Below are 19617 nucleotides of genomic sequence, written 5' to 3'. Positions count from 1 at the left end.
GGCCTGTTTTTTCTCCCCTCTATTTCTGTGAGTTTGTGCTTGTGTGTGTGTGTGTGTATTTTTTTGTATTTACAGTCAAAGGTTGAATCACTTAAATGCGTTTACACCAGAGCGGTAAAGCTGTCCGAGTGTGCGTTAGTGAAAGAATCGCAAAAAAGGGCCAAACACAATCACCAACCACCTAGCGGGAAGGTACTTCAGGCCCATGTGGTTAAGACTAGCAACAGCTTGAACGAGCGGCACAGCAACAAACAAACAAAATATATTCCGTTCCAGCTGCAGCAACCACTTTTGGCATTTGCTGAAATTTATGGTAGTGCGACAATATAGCATCACCAAAAAACACCGTTCATTGTACCAATGCAGTGTAACCATGGCACTATAAATCATTTCGAAAACGATACGTTAACCAGATGGTGTTTTGGAGGGACGCCATTCAGTACAAATCTCACCCACACTATGTGTGTGCGTATGCAAAGCTGGCATGAAGTTCGATTTCACCATTCGCAAATGTAATGATGTAAAATTCAAGACGTCGTTTACTTTGCCACTCCATTTGTAGCCTCTCTCTCACACACCAACCTCTTCTCCCCTGACCGGTAAAGTGGCATGTTGGACGAGTTAGAATGAAACAAGCCAAAGCATCCATTTCCTATTGGATTGTCATCATCTGCTGCCGGAACCACATGATCCAAAACTATTTACTGTCACAACCAGTCGAAGCCAATCGTTCGCCATTTCTAAGCAAACACACGCATCTAGCTAACAGTTACACATGAGAGGACACAAGCGCATACAGAGAAAATAGTTAAACGTGCCTTCCAAAGAACGGAAGTGGAAACACTCAGCATATCGATTCGGGTGTATGGGAGTGGTCCAAGGCCGCCTTTCTTACAAGGCACCCGTAGTCTTAAATCTAGATTTATGCTGACGATATAATGTATCTCAAGTCGTGCTGTACGCTGCATGTTAACGTGATAAGAACGCACAAAACGAAAGGATAGGAACGAACTCATTGAAATGCAAATTTTTACTTCCTCGCTGACACACACAGCCCACAAAGTTGTTAAGAGGCAAATTGCAAGATGAGTGCAACCACTCTTACCGGGAAAGCCCATCCGACGAGCATGTTTGATATTGAAACAGAAGTAGCAGACGCTCGAAATAGAACATAATGAAGCACAAGCGCACTTGTGCAGTATGTTAACACCGTTGAATTTACATCCGTGTAGATCTATGCTAATCGTATCAAAGTTATAAAACGTACTATCAAGACGATCCATCAAGTAATGATTCATAATTGGTATCTCGAGGGGCTGCGTGGAACGAAAAAGAAAACTTTCTCTTGGTGGAGAAAATGTTTCGCCGCCAAAAGAAAAAAAGGAAAAATGATCGCTTTGGAGCAATTTTTCATCGTTCGTTCGGGGGCTCTTGCACTACGATTGCGCTCCCGTTATTCAATCAATCGTGATATCCTGACCTCAATGCTTTCGAAGGCGTATAATTGACTTTGTGCGCTTGTCGCTTTCGCAATCGGAGTTGCAGAACATGAATGGGTACCAATCATGCTGATGAAAACCAAGATTATTCAGTCAAGCGAAGTTTTGCTGGAACCCTTGGCAACTAGGAGGGGGTGGTTTTACCGATTTACCGCGTTCAGTTCCAATGTAGTACTATATCGTAGCATTTAGATTTATGTTCGTGCTGTTTGCACATTGCTTTCCAACCTTCTATATACTATCTTATCAGACAGATCGTTGAAGCGAGTTTTTACCTTCCTTGTTTTGTTTTTTTTTATTTCTGCAAAACTTTTCTCCATGTCTCCGCTTGAATAGGTTCCCCATTATTTGCTTATTCAGGTGCAAGAATTTTGTCCAATTTGAAGCATTTTCTTCGTTATCGATCGTTTTTGGGGTAAGGTTTTCAAAACATCTGCAACGTGAACCACCGAATGCCGAATGGTTCAATGCTGCATTGGCGTGTTGTGCATCGTAACTCGTTGCAGAAGCTGACAGTACACAAGTGGTACAGAATTGTTGCAGAATTCTATTATTCTGTTTCCTGCCCGCTCAGTGCTTGTCTCAGCAGAAAACAAGTACTCTCTCGGCACAAGATGCCCGGCAAAAGTTGGTAGATGATTTTCGAGCTCTATGCAATTATGTAAACGACAGACATTGGAGGAGGCTTTATTGACGGCCGTGTGACAGTTCAGTTTCACTGACGTTCGTGTTGGCGTATAAATCCGTTACAAGGCACACAGGGCATTTAAATGCCACCAGCAAAAACCCCTATCAAATGTCAACCAACGTTAACCTTAATTTGTGTGTTAGCTGCATAGTGTGTTGGGCTTCCTCTGCATTTGAATGCATTTGGTCGGTCAAGTACCCTTTTAGTACATTATCAATTTGTGCCCAGCACAGTATTATAATCGTATTTCCACACATCCGGCACTGATACAACCGATACCGTCGGTCCATCTTTGTTTTCTCCTTCTCCGCAGGCTCTATTACACACGCATGACGTGGTAGCTAGGGAAGTATACGGCGAAGAAGCGCTTCGTGTAACGCCACCACCGATCGCGCCCTACCTGAACGGCGGTAACGATGAAATCGACAACGGTGACGCCGGAGAGCTACAGCACGTTACGCGCGTCCGGCTGGTACAGTTCCAGAAGAATACCGACGAACCGATGGTAAGACAATATCGAGCCCCTGCTTCGACCGTGTTATGCTAACTGCCGGGTGTTGTGTTTACTTACGCTACAGGGTATTACGCTGAAGATGACCGAAGATGGCCGGTGCATCGTGGCCCGGATCATGCACGGTGGCATGATCCACCGGCAGGCTACGCTGCACGTCGGTGACGAAATACGGGAAATCAACGGCCAGCCAGTGCAGCATCAAACAGTCAGTCAATTACAGCGATTGCTGCGGGACGCGCGCGGTTCTGTTACTTTTAAAATAGTTCCTTCATATAGAAGTGCCCCACCGCCGGTTGAGGTAAGTGACTGTTTGTGGTAACTCTAGACGAAAAAAAAATATTTTATCCGATGAGTTGGCAACATCAAAAACAAGTTGTAACGGACCCTCTTGTAAAAGGTCTCTTCACGACAATCGGCTCTGCCCACAAGTTTTGTTATTTTCTTGCTCAAAAACAGCAAAACAGAGCTTATAATACCTTCACCAGATTTAAATCCTATAACAACCGGAACAAAGAAAAAAAGCTTATTTATTTTAAGCAGTGAAACATATGTTTCATATTGAAATCGAATTTGCTTTCTTCTCCCCGTATTTGCCCCCATATGCTTGATTTTGATTTTTGCCTATCGTATTTTCTTTCCTTCAATGCCGGAAATACGAACATGCAACACGCGAGCAGCTATTCAGGATAAGACCAGCACCGGTTTTAGTAAGTATTTTCCGTCGGTACGATACTTTAGCCACGTTGCATTACACATCTCATTGGTTCATTCGTTTTGTTTCCGTTCCGTTTTCTATGGCGTTTGTTCGTTTTGTTTGTTTTTCTCGTTTTTTCCCCACTCTTTTTTGAGATGGTTTTGTGGTAATGTGTTACTAACTTTATTTCCAAATTGTTCTATCTTGGGAACAGTTTTGTTTTTGTTTTGTAAATTTCTCCAATTGATTTTAATGTGATTCGTTTTGCTCTCATTTTTGTGCTATAAAAACAAAATCACTTTGTAGTGATGCGTCACACATCTTCTACTGCAGCTATGTGATCAATCATTAAAAAACAAACTTTTCTCTCTACCCAATTCTGGTTGATCAGATTTTCGTACGAGCTCAGTTCGACTATGACCCGCTGGACGACGAGCTGATACCTTGTGCGCAGGCAGGGATAGCTTTCCGTGTCGGTGATATACTACAGGTTTGTACTTAGTACCCATCAGTTTAGAGTCATGGAAATCCAGGTTAAACATCATCGTTGTCCTCCGGGTTTTGCTATTTGCAGATTATTAGCAAAGACGATCATCATTGGTGGCAGGCCAGGCATGACGCTGCGGGAGGTTCAGCCGGATTGATACCCTCACCAGAGCTTCAGGAATGGCGCATCGCCTGCCAATCGGCGGACAAATCCCACAAAGAACAAGGTAAGCTTCTGAGCTGCTTTGACACCTGGTCTTAAAACTTATCCAACGGGGATGGCTTTTTAAATACACTGTAAACCCCGCTGGGGGTATTGGGGCCAAGGAATGACACTATAATTTGTTTATGCCCGAACGCAAACCGAGCTAATTGAAATAGAAGTGACAGTGATATCAAAATTTAATATTATCGCTAGGATAAAATATTATCGTTAGGTAAAACAAAAGCGATGATTTTATTTACTGCAAACAAATTATAGTCAGCTAGTATGCAGGGTATTCCGAAGTTTTTTTGTTACGATTTTCCATTTTTTTTGTGACAAATTTCCAGATATATCTGAATGCATCTCGAGTATTTTAAACGTTGTCCCATACATTTTGAATACATTTAATAATGTTTTAACGTTAAACCAATTATACTAAACAGTAAAAATATACCAATAATTAGCTATAATAATCAACATCGAGAATATTAAAAAACTTTTCAAAATCATTGGAAAATCGTTAAAAACCCTCGGGATGGATTAAAAATAAATTTAGGAACATGTAAAAAAAACCTCGGGATATCCTGTAATAAGGTCCCCTCAAAACAAAATATGAAAATAATTGTAAAAAACACGCACACACAACATAAAACAAATTTCACAACCACGTATCCAACACCTACACCCAAAAAACTCAAAATACAGCAGATTCTTATAGTCTTGCTCACCATACTCACGACCCATCACTACGATTAGTCATTCCCATACCGCGACCCATCGTTACTGGCTCAATGTGTTCAATACAATGCAGTTTAATGCTATTTAATTTCCTGCGTGTCTATGTATGTGTGTATGTGTGTTGTCGATGTGCCTTTTTCTATTCCCTGTATGTAAGTGCTTCCATTTTATTTCCATCCCGTCGATCGATGTGAGAATGATTTTCGTTTTCTTCTCTTTTTAATGTTCGATATTTCCAATAGTTACTCTTTTATCGTTTCATTTGTCCACTAATCTTTACTGTTAGTTTACTTTTATTGTTTATTTACATATATGTTATTGACTGCGTGTCTCTTATATTCTCTTGTTTTTTGTCTATCGTATCGTTTTTGTTTTTTTTTTAATAATTAATTAATTATTATTTTTCTACGTTTGTTCCATATTATCTATTTGCATAATTCGTTATTCTTGTCTAATGTACTGTTCTTCTTCATGTTAACCATATTCTTGCTAATGCTGTAAAATATAATCTTCATTCTATAATCGTTTCAAACTCGTCTTTGTTCCTGAATCTGTTCATTATCTCGCTCTCCAACTAGTCTCTTCCTGTATCAAAGCTTAAAACTTGTCGTTCGTTCCAAGTCAAAAACAACTTTTTGATACCGTGTGCCCAAAAACCGTTCGTACTTAGCTTAGCGAGCTTCAAAGCCGCTCGCATTCGTTTTTTTTGTATATTTAAAATTAAATTGTAACAAACCAAATGATAAACTCGCAAAAGGTATGATCGATAACACTTGATTTAAATTGTTTTCGAAAATCACTTTCATCGACTGCGTCTTGGTGCAACCGTGCATCAACAGGAGAAGCAGGGCCCGGTTGTTCAGCACAGGCCGAAGGATGTGAAGGACCCACAGGTACAGGCTACAGGGCTTGCAGAAAAGTATCTGCAAAACACCAATGTGATTTTTTTTTTCTGTTGCATATTTTCGTTCGTTCACCGGTCAAAAGCCGGTTGAAATCGAGCAAGGCTATTTACATCAACTTTTTTTTTCCTTTGTAATCGTTTGATTTCCATTCCATTTGATTGTAATTTTTCGCGTGATATTTGTTGATTTAGTAGTTTGAATATTAGCTGATATACATGTTGTAGATAGTCATGTTATATAGCTTATATTTAACCATACATAATCACAAATCACATCTCGAAGTAGACTTTTTTGAATGCATGATACGACCTTTTCGAACTTATTTATCTGCTGTAATGTTTATCTAGAAATTGTTTAATGTACTCGTATTTTGTATTTTGTATATTAAGTGTTTTTAAATTAAATATAATAATACAACATTGAACAGTTTAGTAGTTTGAGCCACGTTTTCCGTAAATAATTCAAACACCGTTTTTCCGAACGAAAGCAAAAATGATTCATTCGATTTGCTAGTACTTCAGTTGAGTAATTGTTTCTTTTCCTTCCAAATACAGAATGCCATTTATTGTAAGGCGAAGTGATAAACGACCCTTGCTTCTAAATCGAATATTTTCTCTCCCTTCCTTTTCGACTGTTGATTGCAATTTTGACGCACATATTTATTGTGCTTTTGTGATAGTTTCGAGTTGCTCTGGTCAGCATCATCATTCTCCCGCACGCCCGCTACGGCGAGTGAGAAAAAGGCTAATAATCATTATTCAAAGCTGCAGCACTTAAGTGTAGTGCTACCGTCTTGGAGGCGCTATTTTATTCATACCGTGAACGTGACAATAGGGCAGCGTTCTTCATCGATCGTATAATCCGGTCCGAGAACGAAGAGGAAATGACCAGAAGGAGTGCTACTAGTTGTGGATTCACCTTCCAGCACGTACCAACGTTTCGTTAAGAGCCCTGTTCAAAATAGCGATTTGAGCGACTCTTATGCAATAGAACAAACTATAGGCCATTTGCTGCATTGTTCCGGAAGCCGTCCGTAGCAAAACGGAGAACAAAAAAAACCAGCATTTCGAATCACAATCTTCACTCACGAATTTCTTGCTTCATTAAAATCAATCAGTCGCTTATACGAATGCTTTTAGCAATTCTGTTGTTTTTTTTTATGCTTCATCTACGTTTCGATTTGCTTAAATAAGTGTTTTTTGAGGAAAATTTGTTAGCTGTTCTGCAAAAATTGTAAACCTTCAAAAATTTAGTTATTAGTTGTAGTGAAACTGTGAAAAAAAAGTTCTTCAATAATGGAATGTTAGAATATTATATACAATTTTGTTCAATTTATTTGATAAGTAGAAATTTTCGTAAACATAATTTGCACAATTTTGTAAAGTAAAAAAAAAACTAGGTTTAAGCTTCCAAGCACACACATTCACTAAGCACTTAAACTATGCGCGTTACTAACACACACCATTTTAGTGGTTCTTTGTTTTAACTTCCATTTGCAATACACTTCACCTGAAAGAGAATATCCAATTTTTGGCACTTTGCCCCTTTGTTCCCAGTATTTCTATCAATATCAAACATCAATCTTACGCTTGTTACCAAGCAATGCAAATTGGCAGCAATCAAATATCTAATCAAGCAATTTGATGTTTTTTTTTCCTTGCTTTCAATCTTCATCCATCGTTTCCCCGGGCTATCAAAGTAGTTAATTGCTCAATATTTAGTCGTAAAAAGAAACAGTGTCGGGATAAATATTTGGCGAAACACAATGCGGTCTTCGATCAGCTGGATCTGGTTACGTACGAGGAGGTGGTCAAAGTACCGAGTAAGTAATACGATTCGCCCCGCTTGAGTGACCGAACCAAAGTGTTGGCCGTACTTTTGATATGCACAATTTGGTTCATCTCACTAACATGGTTTTTGGTCGTGTTGCATCCTTCACAGTTGGCGATCCAGCTTTCCAAAGACGCACCCTAGTGTTGCTCGGAGCGCACGGCGTAGGACGACGTCATATCAAAAATACGCTCATCGCAAAATATCCGGATAAATACGCTTATCCAATACCACGTAAGTTCACTGTTTCTCGTCCTATCGCAATGAAGTCAATGTGCACAACCTTTCCACCAACTGAGGCATAGCTTCTTCGTACGGATAGTCTTAACTAACTCGTCTTTCTGACCCGTTGCACGGTTGTACTTACATTGTACAGATACCACCAGACCACCAAGACCGGATGAGGAGAATGGGCGAAGCTACTACTTCATATCACACGATGAGATGATGGCGGATATTTCGGCCAACGAGTACCTCGAGTACGGTACGCACGAGGATGCGATGTACGGTACCAAGCTGGAAACGATACGACGCATCCATGCGGACGGCAAGATGGCAATATTGGACGTGGAACCACAGGCCTTAAAAATACTTCGAACAGCCGAATTTACGCCGTACGTTGTGTTCATAGCAGCACCACTGCTGCAAAACATTGCCGACGTAAGTAGACACTAGTTTATTTTCATCATTACTTTTTCGTATGCATTTGTAAGCAAAGGAAGCATTAAAACTACTCGACGAAATCAGCATACTTTAGCCTGAGAATGTCGTACTTTTTGGGTATCAAAAGCATTGGGGTTTTTGTCCAAATTTTGCAAAGCCTCAAGTTCACAGGGAGAAATAGTTATTATTTTTTTAACGTCAAACTCAACTCTTTTGACGATGCAGTTTTCGGTAGATGTATAATGTACGTTCAACTATTACCCATTTAATTCCACGGTGCACAAACCGACAGTACGACGGTAGTCTCGAGCGTCTCGCCAAAGAGTCCGATATGCTACGCCAGGCGTACGGTCATTTCTTCGATCTGACCATCGTCAACAACGACATCGGTGAGACGATAGCAACACTGGAGAACGCTATCGACAAGGTGCATTCGACCGCCCAGTGGGTCCCGGTGTCCTGGCTGTACTGACAAGATAGTGAGCTAGAATGTCCCGCTTGTTTGGAGGATGAGTGCGATTGTGAATGCGATTGCGAGCTGGATCTGAAGTGAGTGGGCAGAGTACCTCACGGAAGTATTGCGCAACAACAACAACAACAAAGCTACAAGCACCGTTACAGTAGTACGAAACACACCGAAACACAGAGCCGGGCTAATGGTTAATTTTGTGCATGCACAGGGTATGGTTCAAAATAGACGGTTCTTAGTGTTTAGTATTGAAACAAATCAAATTGGCATGGGTGCAGTGTACCATCTACGTACGGTGGATGTGTAAATTTTATTTTTGTTTTTACGTTAAACATCCATTCACTGCGAAATATGTTATTCCAAAGATTTTTTGTTGTTGTTTTTCTAACAATTTTTATGTAGTATATATAATATACATTATAGTTAATTAGAACTTTTTGTTTTTGCTCAATATAAGTGTTATGTTTTAATGCGTTTACATCACATAGCAATTTGGTACGTGAAAGTGAAATTTTTCACCACTAGATAAATATTTAAACAGATTAAATTGTTTTTTTTCTCCCTTTTGTACTACTAACGCAACCCATTATAAATATGTTGTGAAACATGTTTTTTTAGCTGCGAAGTCGGTGTATTACACAAAAACAAAAGTAAAATATAGAAAAAAAAAGAAAACCAAAAAAAAATAAAACGAAGTGATAGAAAACGCAAACATTCACACAAAACACACAACAAACTGCAAAAGGAGTATAATTACAAAGATAATAATTAAACAACACAACCATACACTCACACACACATACACATACATACATACACACACACAATAAACTCTTTTTAAAAGAACTAACACAAAAAGAGCAAAGCAAAACACAGCAAATGAAGGCAAAAGTAAACCAACACAAGTTACAAAAAACTGAAAAGCAAGCAAAACAAAAAAAACTAACAAAAAACAACAAAATAAATTCAAACGATTACTGGAACGTGAACAAACAAGCGGTGGAAATATTAGTTAGATTTAATCTTAACCAAAATAAACTGAAAATGAAAAAAGAAAAACAAATGTTAACATAATTCATAATAATTATTATAATAACGCTAATAATAATGAAACGAATGAAATTAAATCAAGAGTATTGCAATTCAAAGAAGTAAACAACAAACCAAACGACAGTAGGAACAAAAAGGTGAAACTAAAAAAAAGGTAAACCAGTAAAAACGGAGCAAAACAAAAATGCAGAGAGAAGAAGAAAAATAACACACACACATATAGGTGAGAGAACTTATTACGTTTGAATTGGGTGTAGAAAAGTAACGTTTAACGATGTGTTTTCGTGTGTTTTGTTTTCTAGTAATTTGAAGCATATTCGGAGAAACGCGTGGAGTAAATAAACCCGTTACGGCTAAGCAGCAAAAGGGTGGCTATAGGCTTAGGATGGGGCAAGGTTAAACTAAAGGGGGGTTTTGAACAACCGGGGGGTTAAATGTTATTTCAAATCAGCTGAAGAAGGTAGTAGTTGTAGCGACGAGAAGCAACAAAGCAACAATGTGAGGCCATACATACAGATATAGATGGGCGGCCCCATAGCGAGAAAAAAAAACACAAACACGCGATGCAGTTACGTCTGTATCCAGGCAAAAAGCTGTTGGGTACATTGCCTAATGGAAAATGACTAAAACCAGTTCAAAGACAAGCAAAAAAAAACCGAGCAGTGAGAACGGGAGATAGTTTGTTGAAATTCATTCACTTATAGATGGAAAATTGAACAAACAAATACAAAAGCGAGAAGCATGTTAGAAGAGGAATAACAAAATAAACAAAACGGTTTACACATCTTAACAACATCTTTACCAGGTAAATTTCGAACGAGGTAGACAATTTGTATTAATTTGTAAGAAATTTTCATAATTTTTACATAAGCTAGTGAATGTCGTTGAAACTATTTGTTTTGTTAATTATTTCATTTTTACTCTTAAGCATTTACATTTGTGTTACGGTTTGAGTTGAGCTTTACAGTACTGTTTTCGGCATTTAAAAATTAATGCAATCAAGCTACTTATCGAAAGTGTTCGTTTATCATCGAACTACAATTTCTACAACACGGACAGCATCAAAAGATGTTGAAAAAATTACACCCAAAAACAAAGCAAACATACGCACAAATAAGTATGAAATACGATCGCCTTGGTTGATTGCAATGTGCAACGAAAATCGTTTGGGAAAATCGCACAAAAGAGAACAATACCTGGTTCACACAGCCATAATCATTGTATCATCTTGCCCTCTTTCCTCATTTAATCATTTTTCGTGGTACACGGTACATCCAACAAAACACTTTTTGTAAAAGCATTCTAACGCACACATCCAAACCCGATACCAGATATACTTTTTAAAAGAAACACAAACCATCACTGAAAATTGGCGACAGTGTTTATGGTATGAAATCAGGTTTTAAAAAAAAACTTTCTATACTACATTCCAAAACCTCCATTAAAATGGAACGAAAACAAAACAAACAAACTAAAAACACAAACAGTCGGATCGTAAACCTTACATTGTAGTACAGCTGGCGCATTGTAATACAAAGGATTGAAGCTGTGGCTGCATGTAACCGAAGAGCTTCTCTTTATGGGTATGTGTGTATGTGTGTGTGTGTGTGTGTGTGTGTGTGTGTGTGTGGAAAACAATGGATTTCAAAACAATCTTGACAACATAAAAGAAACTGCAAAACAAACAATTACAATTGTTGGTTCCCCACCACGGGCGTAGCGCAAAAAAAGGTGGAAAATTATCCCAGTTTGTATTACACCATTACGAAGTACTTTATAGCAAAAAACCTAAAGACATATATTTGAACCGATACTGTACGGATCATCTACATGTTTTAGAGATGGGGGAAAAAACAAACAATCAAACATATTACTCATATGGGGCAAATACATACACAAGGCACGCTAATGCACATTCGTACAGCAAAGCGCCACACACGAGCGGCACACGGAAGTGTAATCCATATGCATCCAGGGACATCGTACACGGTACCCCGCAAAAAAAGCACTCCACAACGTAGGTACAGGAAGGTACTAGGGAAAAATTTGCACATAATGCAATCGACTAGTAAACAAAAAAAGAAACAAACCTCTATACTAGAGTTCACTACCACAGAAAGCAATTATAATACAGCAAGCAAAAAAAAGGAACAAAATAAAAAAAAAACTCACACCCACACATGTATCGAACAACAAGTAAGAAAGGTTTATATTTATGAGAAAAGTACACACGCTCACACAACACATGTTTAAGAAATCAAAAAACCAAACTATTGAGCCTAGTTTTCTTTATCCTGGCGTTTGATAACAGTAGGATACGAAGAAAACCAATAGGACCGATGCGTAACACTCCCATTCCGTAGTTATGGTAAATGGGATTAAAGAAAATAGCAACAGTGTGTTGTCTATCCTTGACGGCTTACCGTTAGGGTGCTGTCGGAATTGTGCGGCGCCTGAAAGATAGGCAACATATGTTTCATTTCGCCTAACATTGGTCTGGAAGACCATTCAAAACAGGCTAATGAATGTGTATTGCATACTTTCAGGCGTTTCATAATGAACACGGCCACGAAATGGTTTGTGACGTCAAGGGCAGATGTGCCCAGCTATACCGAGCAAATTAATAAAAATACAAAACTCAAATCGTACCAAGCAGTGAGAACTAAACACAAACAATCTTAACTACAGCTAATTTGGGAGCGTTTGTTTGTTTCGTATAAATCCAATCGTTAAAAGCACCGTGATCCCTTTTCCTTCCTGTTTGGACGGCAAGCGTAACCTTCCGCGTGAAATCCGTGTATACAATAAAGAGAAGTTTTAAACAAAATATAATATTGAAATTGAAAGTGTAACAGCAAAACGTACGGCACTACAGGAATACACTAAAACACAAATACAACCTACACACACACACACACATACACACCAATTCTTACGAATGGAAGTAAACGAATTCTTAACAATAAAAAGAAAATGATAATTTCTCAAAATTAAACAAAACAAAACAAAAAGGCAACATAACTTCACACCCTCTCTAACGTTTGTAAAGGAAGGTGAGACAAAATGTTGGACGGAGTGCTACGAATTTGAATTAACAAAACAAAATACTAAAACATTAAAAAAAACAACAAATTGTTACCGACGGGATAAACACAATTTAAAAACAAAAACAGTCAAACGTTCAGCTAACACGTGGTTTGTAACGAAATTTAAAAGAAAACACACACACAAACTAAAATTTCAATAACTAACATCCGCGTGATCGTACTAACACGGAGCAGCACACCGCTGCAACACAAAGCCCAACACACCACAACAAATGGAAGCGCAATTGTTGACTTAAAGGCAAACAAAAATGGATGAGACCTTTAAAAAAGGAAACAAATTAGTAGAAACGGCAAACGGTCTCAACAGTCTCTCCACTCTTCCCTTCAAACCGTACGGTAATCACAGGCGCGTAACGCTATGCTCTAGCAAAACCGAAGTAAAAATCAACAAAAAAACAAACTTAAATAAAATGAACGAAAACAAAAAACCCCGCGCACACACACATGCAAAACAATTGGGAAACCAATGCAATTGGCGGGTGTGCAGGTAAAAGCAAAAATCGAGAAGTTAAACATGTGAAGCTCGGAACTCTCTACTGTAAAAGTATTATTTTACTAGTTTATTTTGTTTTTGGATGAAAAAAAAAAATTCTAATAAAAGTGACGTTAATATAAAAAAATTATAAACCAAATCATTTTGTGACGTTATTTGTATGTGTGCTTGTGATGACTTTCGATTGGTGAAGGATGTGTGTGCATGTGTAGCATGCTTATCAACAACGCAAAGAATGTACAGATTAATCGTTTTCCTAACCTAGGGCCATCTGATGTTTTGCCACCCGCCAGCCCATGGTACGTTGACGTTAAACATACACTTTATCCTATATCGTCACGTTGTTTCTGGAACTGAGTTCCGGTCCGAGTCGAATCGAGACCATCCCGAGAGGATATGTGTATAAATATAATACTATAGCGTGGCGTTTGGCCTCACAATTCTTTCCATCTGCTGCTCTGGTATGAAATACGACCGCAACGCTTTCGACGCCCCGGTGCAATTTGCACAATCGATCCGCAGTAGTAAAGGATATGTCCCTTCCGTCTAGCTGTAGACATCGTACGTCCTGGTTGGCCACGATCGAAGACAGTTCGCTCTAGTTTTGCCCGGTGTTGGTGGTACGTTTGCATGAATATTCATATCCCAGCCAGACACCGGGTGGCTTAGTGTTTCGGTCGCTGGACCTGGCCCGACATGTTGGCCACCCTTCCCAATGCCAAATAGTGGCGCAGCAAAGTAAACCAATTCTGCCTACGGCGCTTGTTTGCTCAGCGTCAACCACCGTAATTAGAGCGCAATCCTTGGTCCGGGGCGTGCTTTCATTGATTTCGTACTAAACTAGCTTCCTTTCGGAGGGCGGTTTGGTGGCCGGGTAGAGGGGTAGGGGGGGGGGGGGAGGAGGTTGATGATATGGGTGGGCAAGAGATGCATCCTACAAGCGGTGCGTGTCTAAGGGTTTTGCGGCTGAGTTACAATGTTGCAATGCAGGAGAAAGAAAATTAAAATCGCTTCGAGCGGAAGAGCATATCCATTATGGTTGGACGGGTTAGGTCTTTGCAAAGCTGCTTTGCCTGCCGTGCGCACAATACGTTCTGATACAAGGTATCTGCTTGTATCTGTGCTTTTCTGTGTACCGTGTACAAAAGCGGTGGGTTTGTAGTAGAAAACAAGCACTTTCTAATGAGATACATAAATGATAGATACACGCAAGCATGGAAGCTTGCCGAGTGCTTTTTAATAACTGATTATTTGTTAGAAACGTTAATAGCTGTTTATCTTGTCTGTCTGCGTGTTGTAAGTAACATGGCATATAATTTGAGGTCTGTTTGAGATTTTGATACTCTAATAGTACATCCAAGACCAAGTAACAAGATGCTAACCATAATAGACATATTCTGTTACGCTGAATGCATACTTTCAGGTGCGTTGTTTAAAGTATGCAACCTGCATAGTAAAGTGCTTAAAATCATACAAATTATATGACTTTTTTATACTCGAGATGAGATGATTGAAACACGTTGTGACAAACGTTTGTAAATTTAGTATATTAAACCTTCCTTCTTAGTTGTGTTGTAATTAGTGTTGGGTCAAGTAGCTCTTTTGCAAGAGCAGTGCACACCGCTCTCGCTCTCTAAAGTGTGCGATGCGCTTGAGGTAGCTTCACACGGAGCGCTGGACACAGGAGCGATTCCTGCGATACAGCTACCTCTTTTTTTTAAATTTTAACATTTTATCAAACAGGGTAAGGAACTTGGTTCCTCGAATAACTTCTGGCACAGACATCTGAGGGCATGGCCGTCCAAGAAGAAAATGTAACCATTGGTGCCATCTATCGACCACAGGTTAAAGATTGGCGATCCGTTGGATACCGACCGAGTTATAGGCAAAATTTGGTGGAAAAATGAGGAAAATTTTACATTTTCTCAAACAGGGTAAGGAACTTGGTTTCTCGTATAACTTCTTGCACAGACATCTGAGGACATGGCCGTCCAAGAAGAAAATGTAGCCATTGGTGCCATCTATCGACCACAGGTTAAAGATTGGCGATTCGTTGGATACCGACCGAGTTATAGGCAAAACTTGGCGCAAAAATGAGCTTTATGAAATTTTCTAATTTTTCTAATTTTGTATTTTTTTTATAATTTTTTATTCTGTTTTTTATTTAAAGCATTATTTGAGTGAAAAGAATCATTTTTCAACCAATTGGCATTAAAATAAATCAATTTAATTTTTTTTGCAAAATTTCTCAAAAAAAACGTAAGGGGTACCCCTTATGAAATTTTCAAGTGGAAATTTTTTTGAATTTTTTTTCTGATTTTTTATTCTTTTTTAATTTAAAGCACTATTTAAGTGAAAAGAAACTTATTGCAACAAATTCGCAATAAAATATATCACATTTAAAAATTTTGCTGAATTGCAGAAAAATGAGGAAAATTTTACATTTTCTCAAACAGGGTAAGGAACTTGGTTCCTCGAATAACTTCTGGCACAGACATCTGAGGGCATAGCCATCCAAGAAGAAAATGTAGCCATTGGTGCCATCTATCGACCACAGGTTAAAGATTGGCGATCCGTTGGATACCGACCGAGTTATAGGCAAAATTTGGTGGAAAAATGAGGAAAATTTTACATTTTCTCAAACAGGGTAAGGAACTTGGTTTCTCGTATAACTTCTTGCACAGACATCTGAGGACATGGCCGTCCAAGAAGAAAATGTAGCCATTGGTGCCATCTATCGACCACAGGTTAAAGATTGGCGATTCGTTGGATACCGACCGAGTTATAGGCAAAACTTGGCGCAAAAATGAGCTTTATGAAATTTTCTAATTTATCTAATTTTGTATTTTTTTTATAATTTTTTATTCTGTTTTTTATTTAAAGCATTATTTGAGTGAAAAGAATCATTTTTCAACCAATTGGCATTAAAATAAATCAATTTAATTTTTTTTGCAAAATTTCTCAAAAAAAACGTAAGGGGTACCCCTTATGAAATTTTCAAGTGGAAAATTTTTTTGATTTTTTTTTCTGATTTTTTATTCTTTTTTTAATTTAAAGCATTATTTAAGTGAAAAGAAACTTATTGCAACAAATTCGCAATAAAATATACCACATTTAAAAATTTTGCTGAATTGCAGAAAAATGAGGAAAATTTTACATTTTCTCAAACAGGGTAAGGAACTTGGTTCCTCGAATAACTTCTGGCACAGACATCTGAGGGCATGGCCGTCCAAGAAGAAAATGTAACCATTGGTGCCATCTATCGACCACAGGTTAAAGATTGGCGATCCGTTGGATACCGACCGAGTTATAGGCAAAATTTGGTGGAAAAATGAGGAAAATTTTACATTTTCTCAAACAGGGTAAGGAACTTGGTTTCTCGTATAACTTCTTGCACAGACATCTGAGGACATGGCCGTCCAAGAAGAAAATGTAGCCATTGGTGCCATCTATCGACCACAGGTTAAAGATTGGCGATTCGTTGGATACCGACCGAGTTATAGGCAAAACTTGGCGCAAAAATGAGCTTTATGAAATTTTCTAATTTTTCTAATTTTGTATTTTTTTATAATTTTTTATTCTGTTTTTTATTTAAAGCATTATTTGAGTGAAAAGAATCATTTTTCAACCAATTGGCATTAAAATAAATCAATTTAATTTTTTTTGCAAAATTTCTCAAAAAAAACGTAAGGGGTACCCCTTATGAAATTTTCAAGTGGAAAATTTTTTTGATTTTTTTTTCTGATTTTTTATTCTTTTTTTAATTTAAAGCATTATTTGAGTGAAAAGAAACTTATTGCAACAAATTCGCAATAAAATATACCACATTTAAAAATTTTGCTGAATTGCAGAAAAATGAGGAAAATTTTACATTTTCTCAAACAGGGTAAGGAACTTGGTTCCTCGAATAACTTCTGGCACAGACATCTGAGGGCATGGCCGTCCAAGAAGAAAATGTAACCATTGGTGCCATCTATCGACCACAGGTTAAAGATTGGCGATTCGTTGGATACCGACCGAGTTATAGGCAAAACTTGGCGCAAAAATGAGCTTTATGAAATTTTCTAATTTTTCTAATTTTGTATTTTTTTTATAATTTTTTATTCTGTTTTTTATTTAAAGCATTATTTGAGTGAAAAGAAACATTTTTCAACCAATGGGCATTAAAATAAATCAATTTTATTTTTTTGCAAAATTTCTCAAAAAAAACGTAAGGGGTACCCCTTATGAAATTTTCAAGTGGAAAATTTTTTTGAATTTTTTTTCTGATTTTTTATTCTTTTTTTAATTTAAAGCATTATTTAAGTGAAAAGAAACTTATTGCAACAAATTCGCAATAAAATATATCACATTTAAAAAATTTGCTGAATTGCAGAAAAATGAGGAAAATTTTACATTTTCTCAAACAGGGTAAGGAACTTGGTTCCTCGAATAACTTCTGGCACAGACATCTGAGGGCATGGCCGTCCAAGAAGAAAATGTAGCCATTGGTGCCATCTATCGACCACAGGTTAAAGATTGGCGATCCGTTGGATACCGACCGAGTTATAGGCAAAATTTGGTGAAAAAATGAGGAAAATTTTACATTTTCTCAAACAGGGTAAGGAACTTGGTTTCTCGTATAACTTCTTGCACAGACATCTGAGGACATGGCTGTCCAAGAAGAAAATGTAGCCATTGGTGCCATCTATCGACCACAGGTTAAAGATTGGCGATTCGTTGGATACCGACCGAGTTATAGGCAAAACTTGGCGCAAAAATGAGCTTTATGAAATTTTCTAATTTTTCTAATTTTGTATTTTTTTTATAATTTTTTATTCTGTTTTTTATTTAAAGCATTATTTGAGTGAAAAGAAACATTTTTCAACCAATGGGCATTAAAATAAATCAATTTAATTTTTTTTGCAAAATTTCTCAAAAAAAACGTAAGGAGTACCCCTTATGAAATTTTCAAGCGGAAAATTTTTTTGAATATTTTTTCTGATTTTTTATTCTTTTTTTAATTTAAAGCATTATTTAAGTGAAAAGAAACTTATTGCAACAAATTCGCAATAAAATATATCACATTTAAAAAATTTGCTGAATTGCAGAAAAATGAGGAAAATTTTACATTTTCTCAAACAGGGTAAGGAACTTGGTTCCTCGAATAACTTCTGGCACAGACATCTGAGGGCATGGCCGTCCAAGAAGAAAATGTAACCATTGGTGCCATCTATCGACCACAGGTTAAAGATTGGCGATCCGTTGGATACCGACCGAGTTATAGGCAAAATTTGGTGAAAAAATGAGGAAAATTTTACATTTTCTCAAACAGGGTAAGGAACTTGGTTTCTCGTATAACTTCTTGCACAGACATCTGAGGACATGGCCGTCCAAGAAGAAAATGTAGCCATTGGTGCCATCTATCGACCACAGGTTAAAGATTGGCGATTCGTTGGATACCGACCGAGTTATAGGCAAAACTTGGCGCAAAAATGAGCTTTATGAAATTTTCTAATTTTTCTAATTTTGTATTTTTTAAATAATTTTTTATTCTGTTTTTTATTTAAAGCATTATTTGAGTGAAAAGAAACATTTTTCAACCAATGGGCATTAAAATAAATCAATTTAATTTTTTTTGCAAAATTTCTCAAAAAAAACGTAAGGGGTACCCCTCATGAAATTTTCAAGTGGAAAATTTTTTTGATTTTTTTTTCTGATTTTTTATTCTTTTTTTAATTTAAAGCATTATTTGAGTGAAAAGAAACTTATTGCAACAAATTCGCAATAAAATATATCACATTTAAAAAATTTGCTGAATTGCAGAAAAATGAGGAAAATTTTACATTTTCTCAAACAGGGTAAGGAACTTGGTTCCTCGAATAACTTCTTGCACAGACATCTGAGGGCATGGCCGTCCAAGAAGAAAATGTAGCCATTGATGCCATCTATCGACCACAGGTTAAAGATTGGCGATCCGTTGGATACCGACCAAGTTATAGGCAAAATTTGGTAGAAAAATGAGGAAAATTTTACATTTTCTCAAACAGGGTAAGGAACTTGGTTTCTCGTATAACTTCTTGCACAGACATCTGAGGGCATGGCCGTCCAAGAAGAAAATGTAGCCATTGGTGCCATCTACCGACCACAGGTTAAAGATTGGCGATTCGTTGGATACCGACCGAGTTATAGGCAAAACTTGGCGCAAAACTGAGCTTTATGAAATTTTCTAATTTTTCTAATTTTGTATTTTTTTTATAATTTTTTATTCTGTTTTTTATTTAAAGCATTATTTGA

General features: G+C 37.5%; 1 protein-coding gene across 6 annotated transcripts in view; it reads left to right on the top strand.

The window, feature by feature from the left end:
- The window catches only part of LOC125760998 (peripheral plasma membrane protein CASK), a 229278-nt gene extending 215798 nt beyond the window's left edge, over positions 1-13480 (top strand). For 2 of the 6 annotated variants that reach the window (XM_049421714.1, XM_049421718.1), the window contains 9 exons: positions 2501-2692; positions 2766-2999; positions 3379-3408; positions 3787-3885; positions 3970-4108; positions 7432-7551; positions 7671-7793; positions 7936-8219; positions 8515-13480. In XM_049421714.1, the coding sequence (XP_049277671.1) occupies positions 2501-2692; positions 2766-2999; positions 3379-3408; positions 3787-3885; positions 3970-4108; positions 7432-7551; positions 7671-7793; positions 7936-8219; positions 8515-8694 (1401 nt within the window). In that variant the 3' untranslated portion in view covers positions 8695-13480. Of the gene's footprint in view, positions 1-2500; positions 2693-2765; positions 3000-3378; positions 3411-3779; positions 3886-3969; positions 4109-5663; positions 5718-7428; positions 7552-7670; positions 7794-7935; positions 8220-8514 lie in introns of all 6 variants that reach the window. The other 4 variants (XM_049421712.1, XM_049421717.1, XM_049421713.1 and 1 more) reach the window with 4 other exon arrangements.
- The last annotated feature ends 6137 nt before the right edge of the window (positions 13481-19617 follow it).

The sequence above is a fragment of the Anopheles funestus genome, chromosome 2RL (genome assembly GCF_943734845.2).
Source record: "Anopheles funestus chromosome 2RL, idAnoFuneDA-416_04, whole genome shotgun sequence".
In the NCBI taxonomy this organism is placed as follows: Eukaryota; Metazoa; Arthropoda; class Insecta; order Diptera; family Culicidae; genus Anopheles; species Anopheles funestus.
The sequence above is the reverse complement of the archived record's forward strand: the minus strand, read 5'-3'. Positions and strand labels throughout refer to the sequence as shown.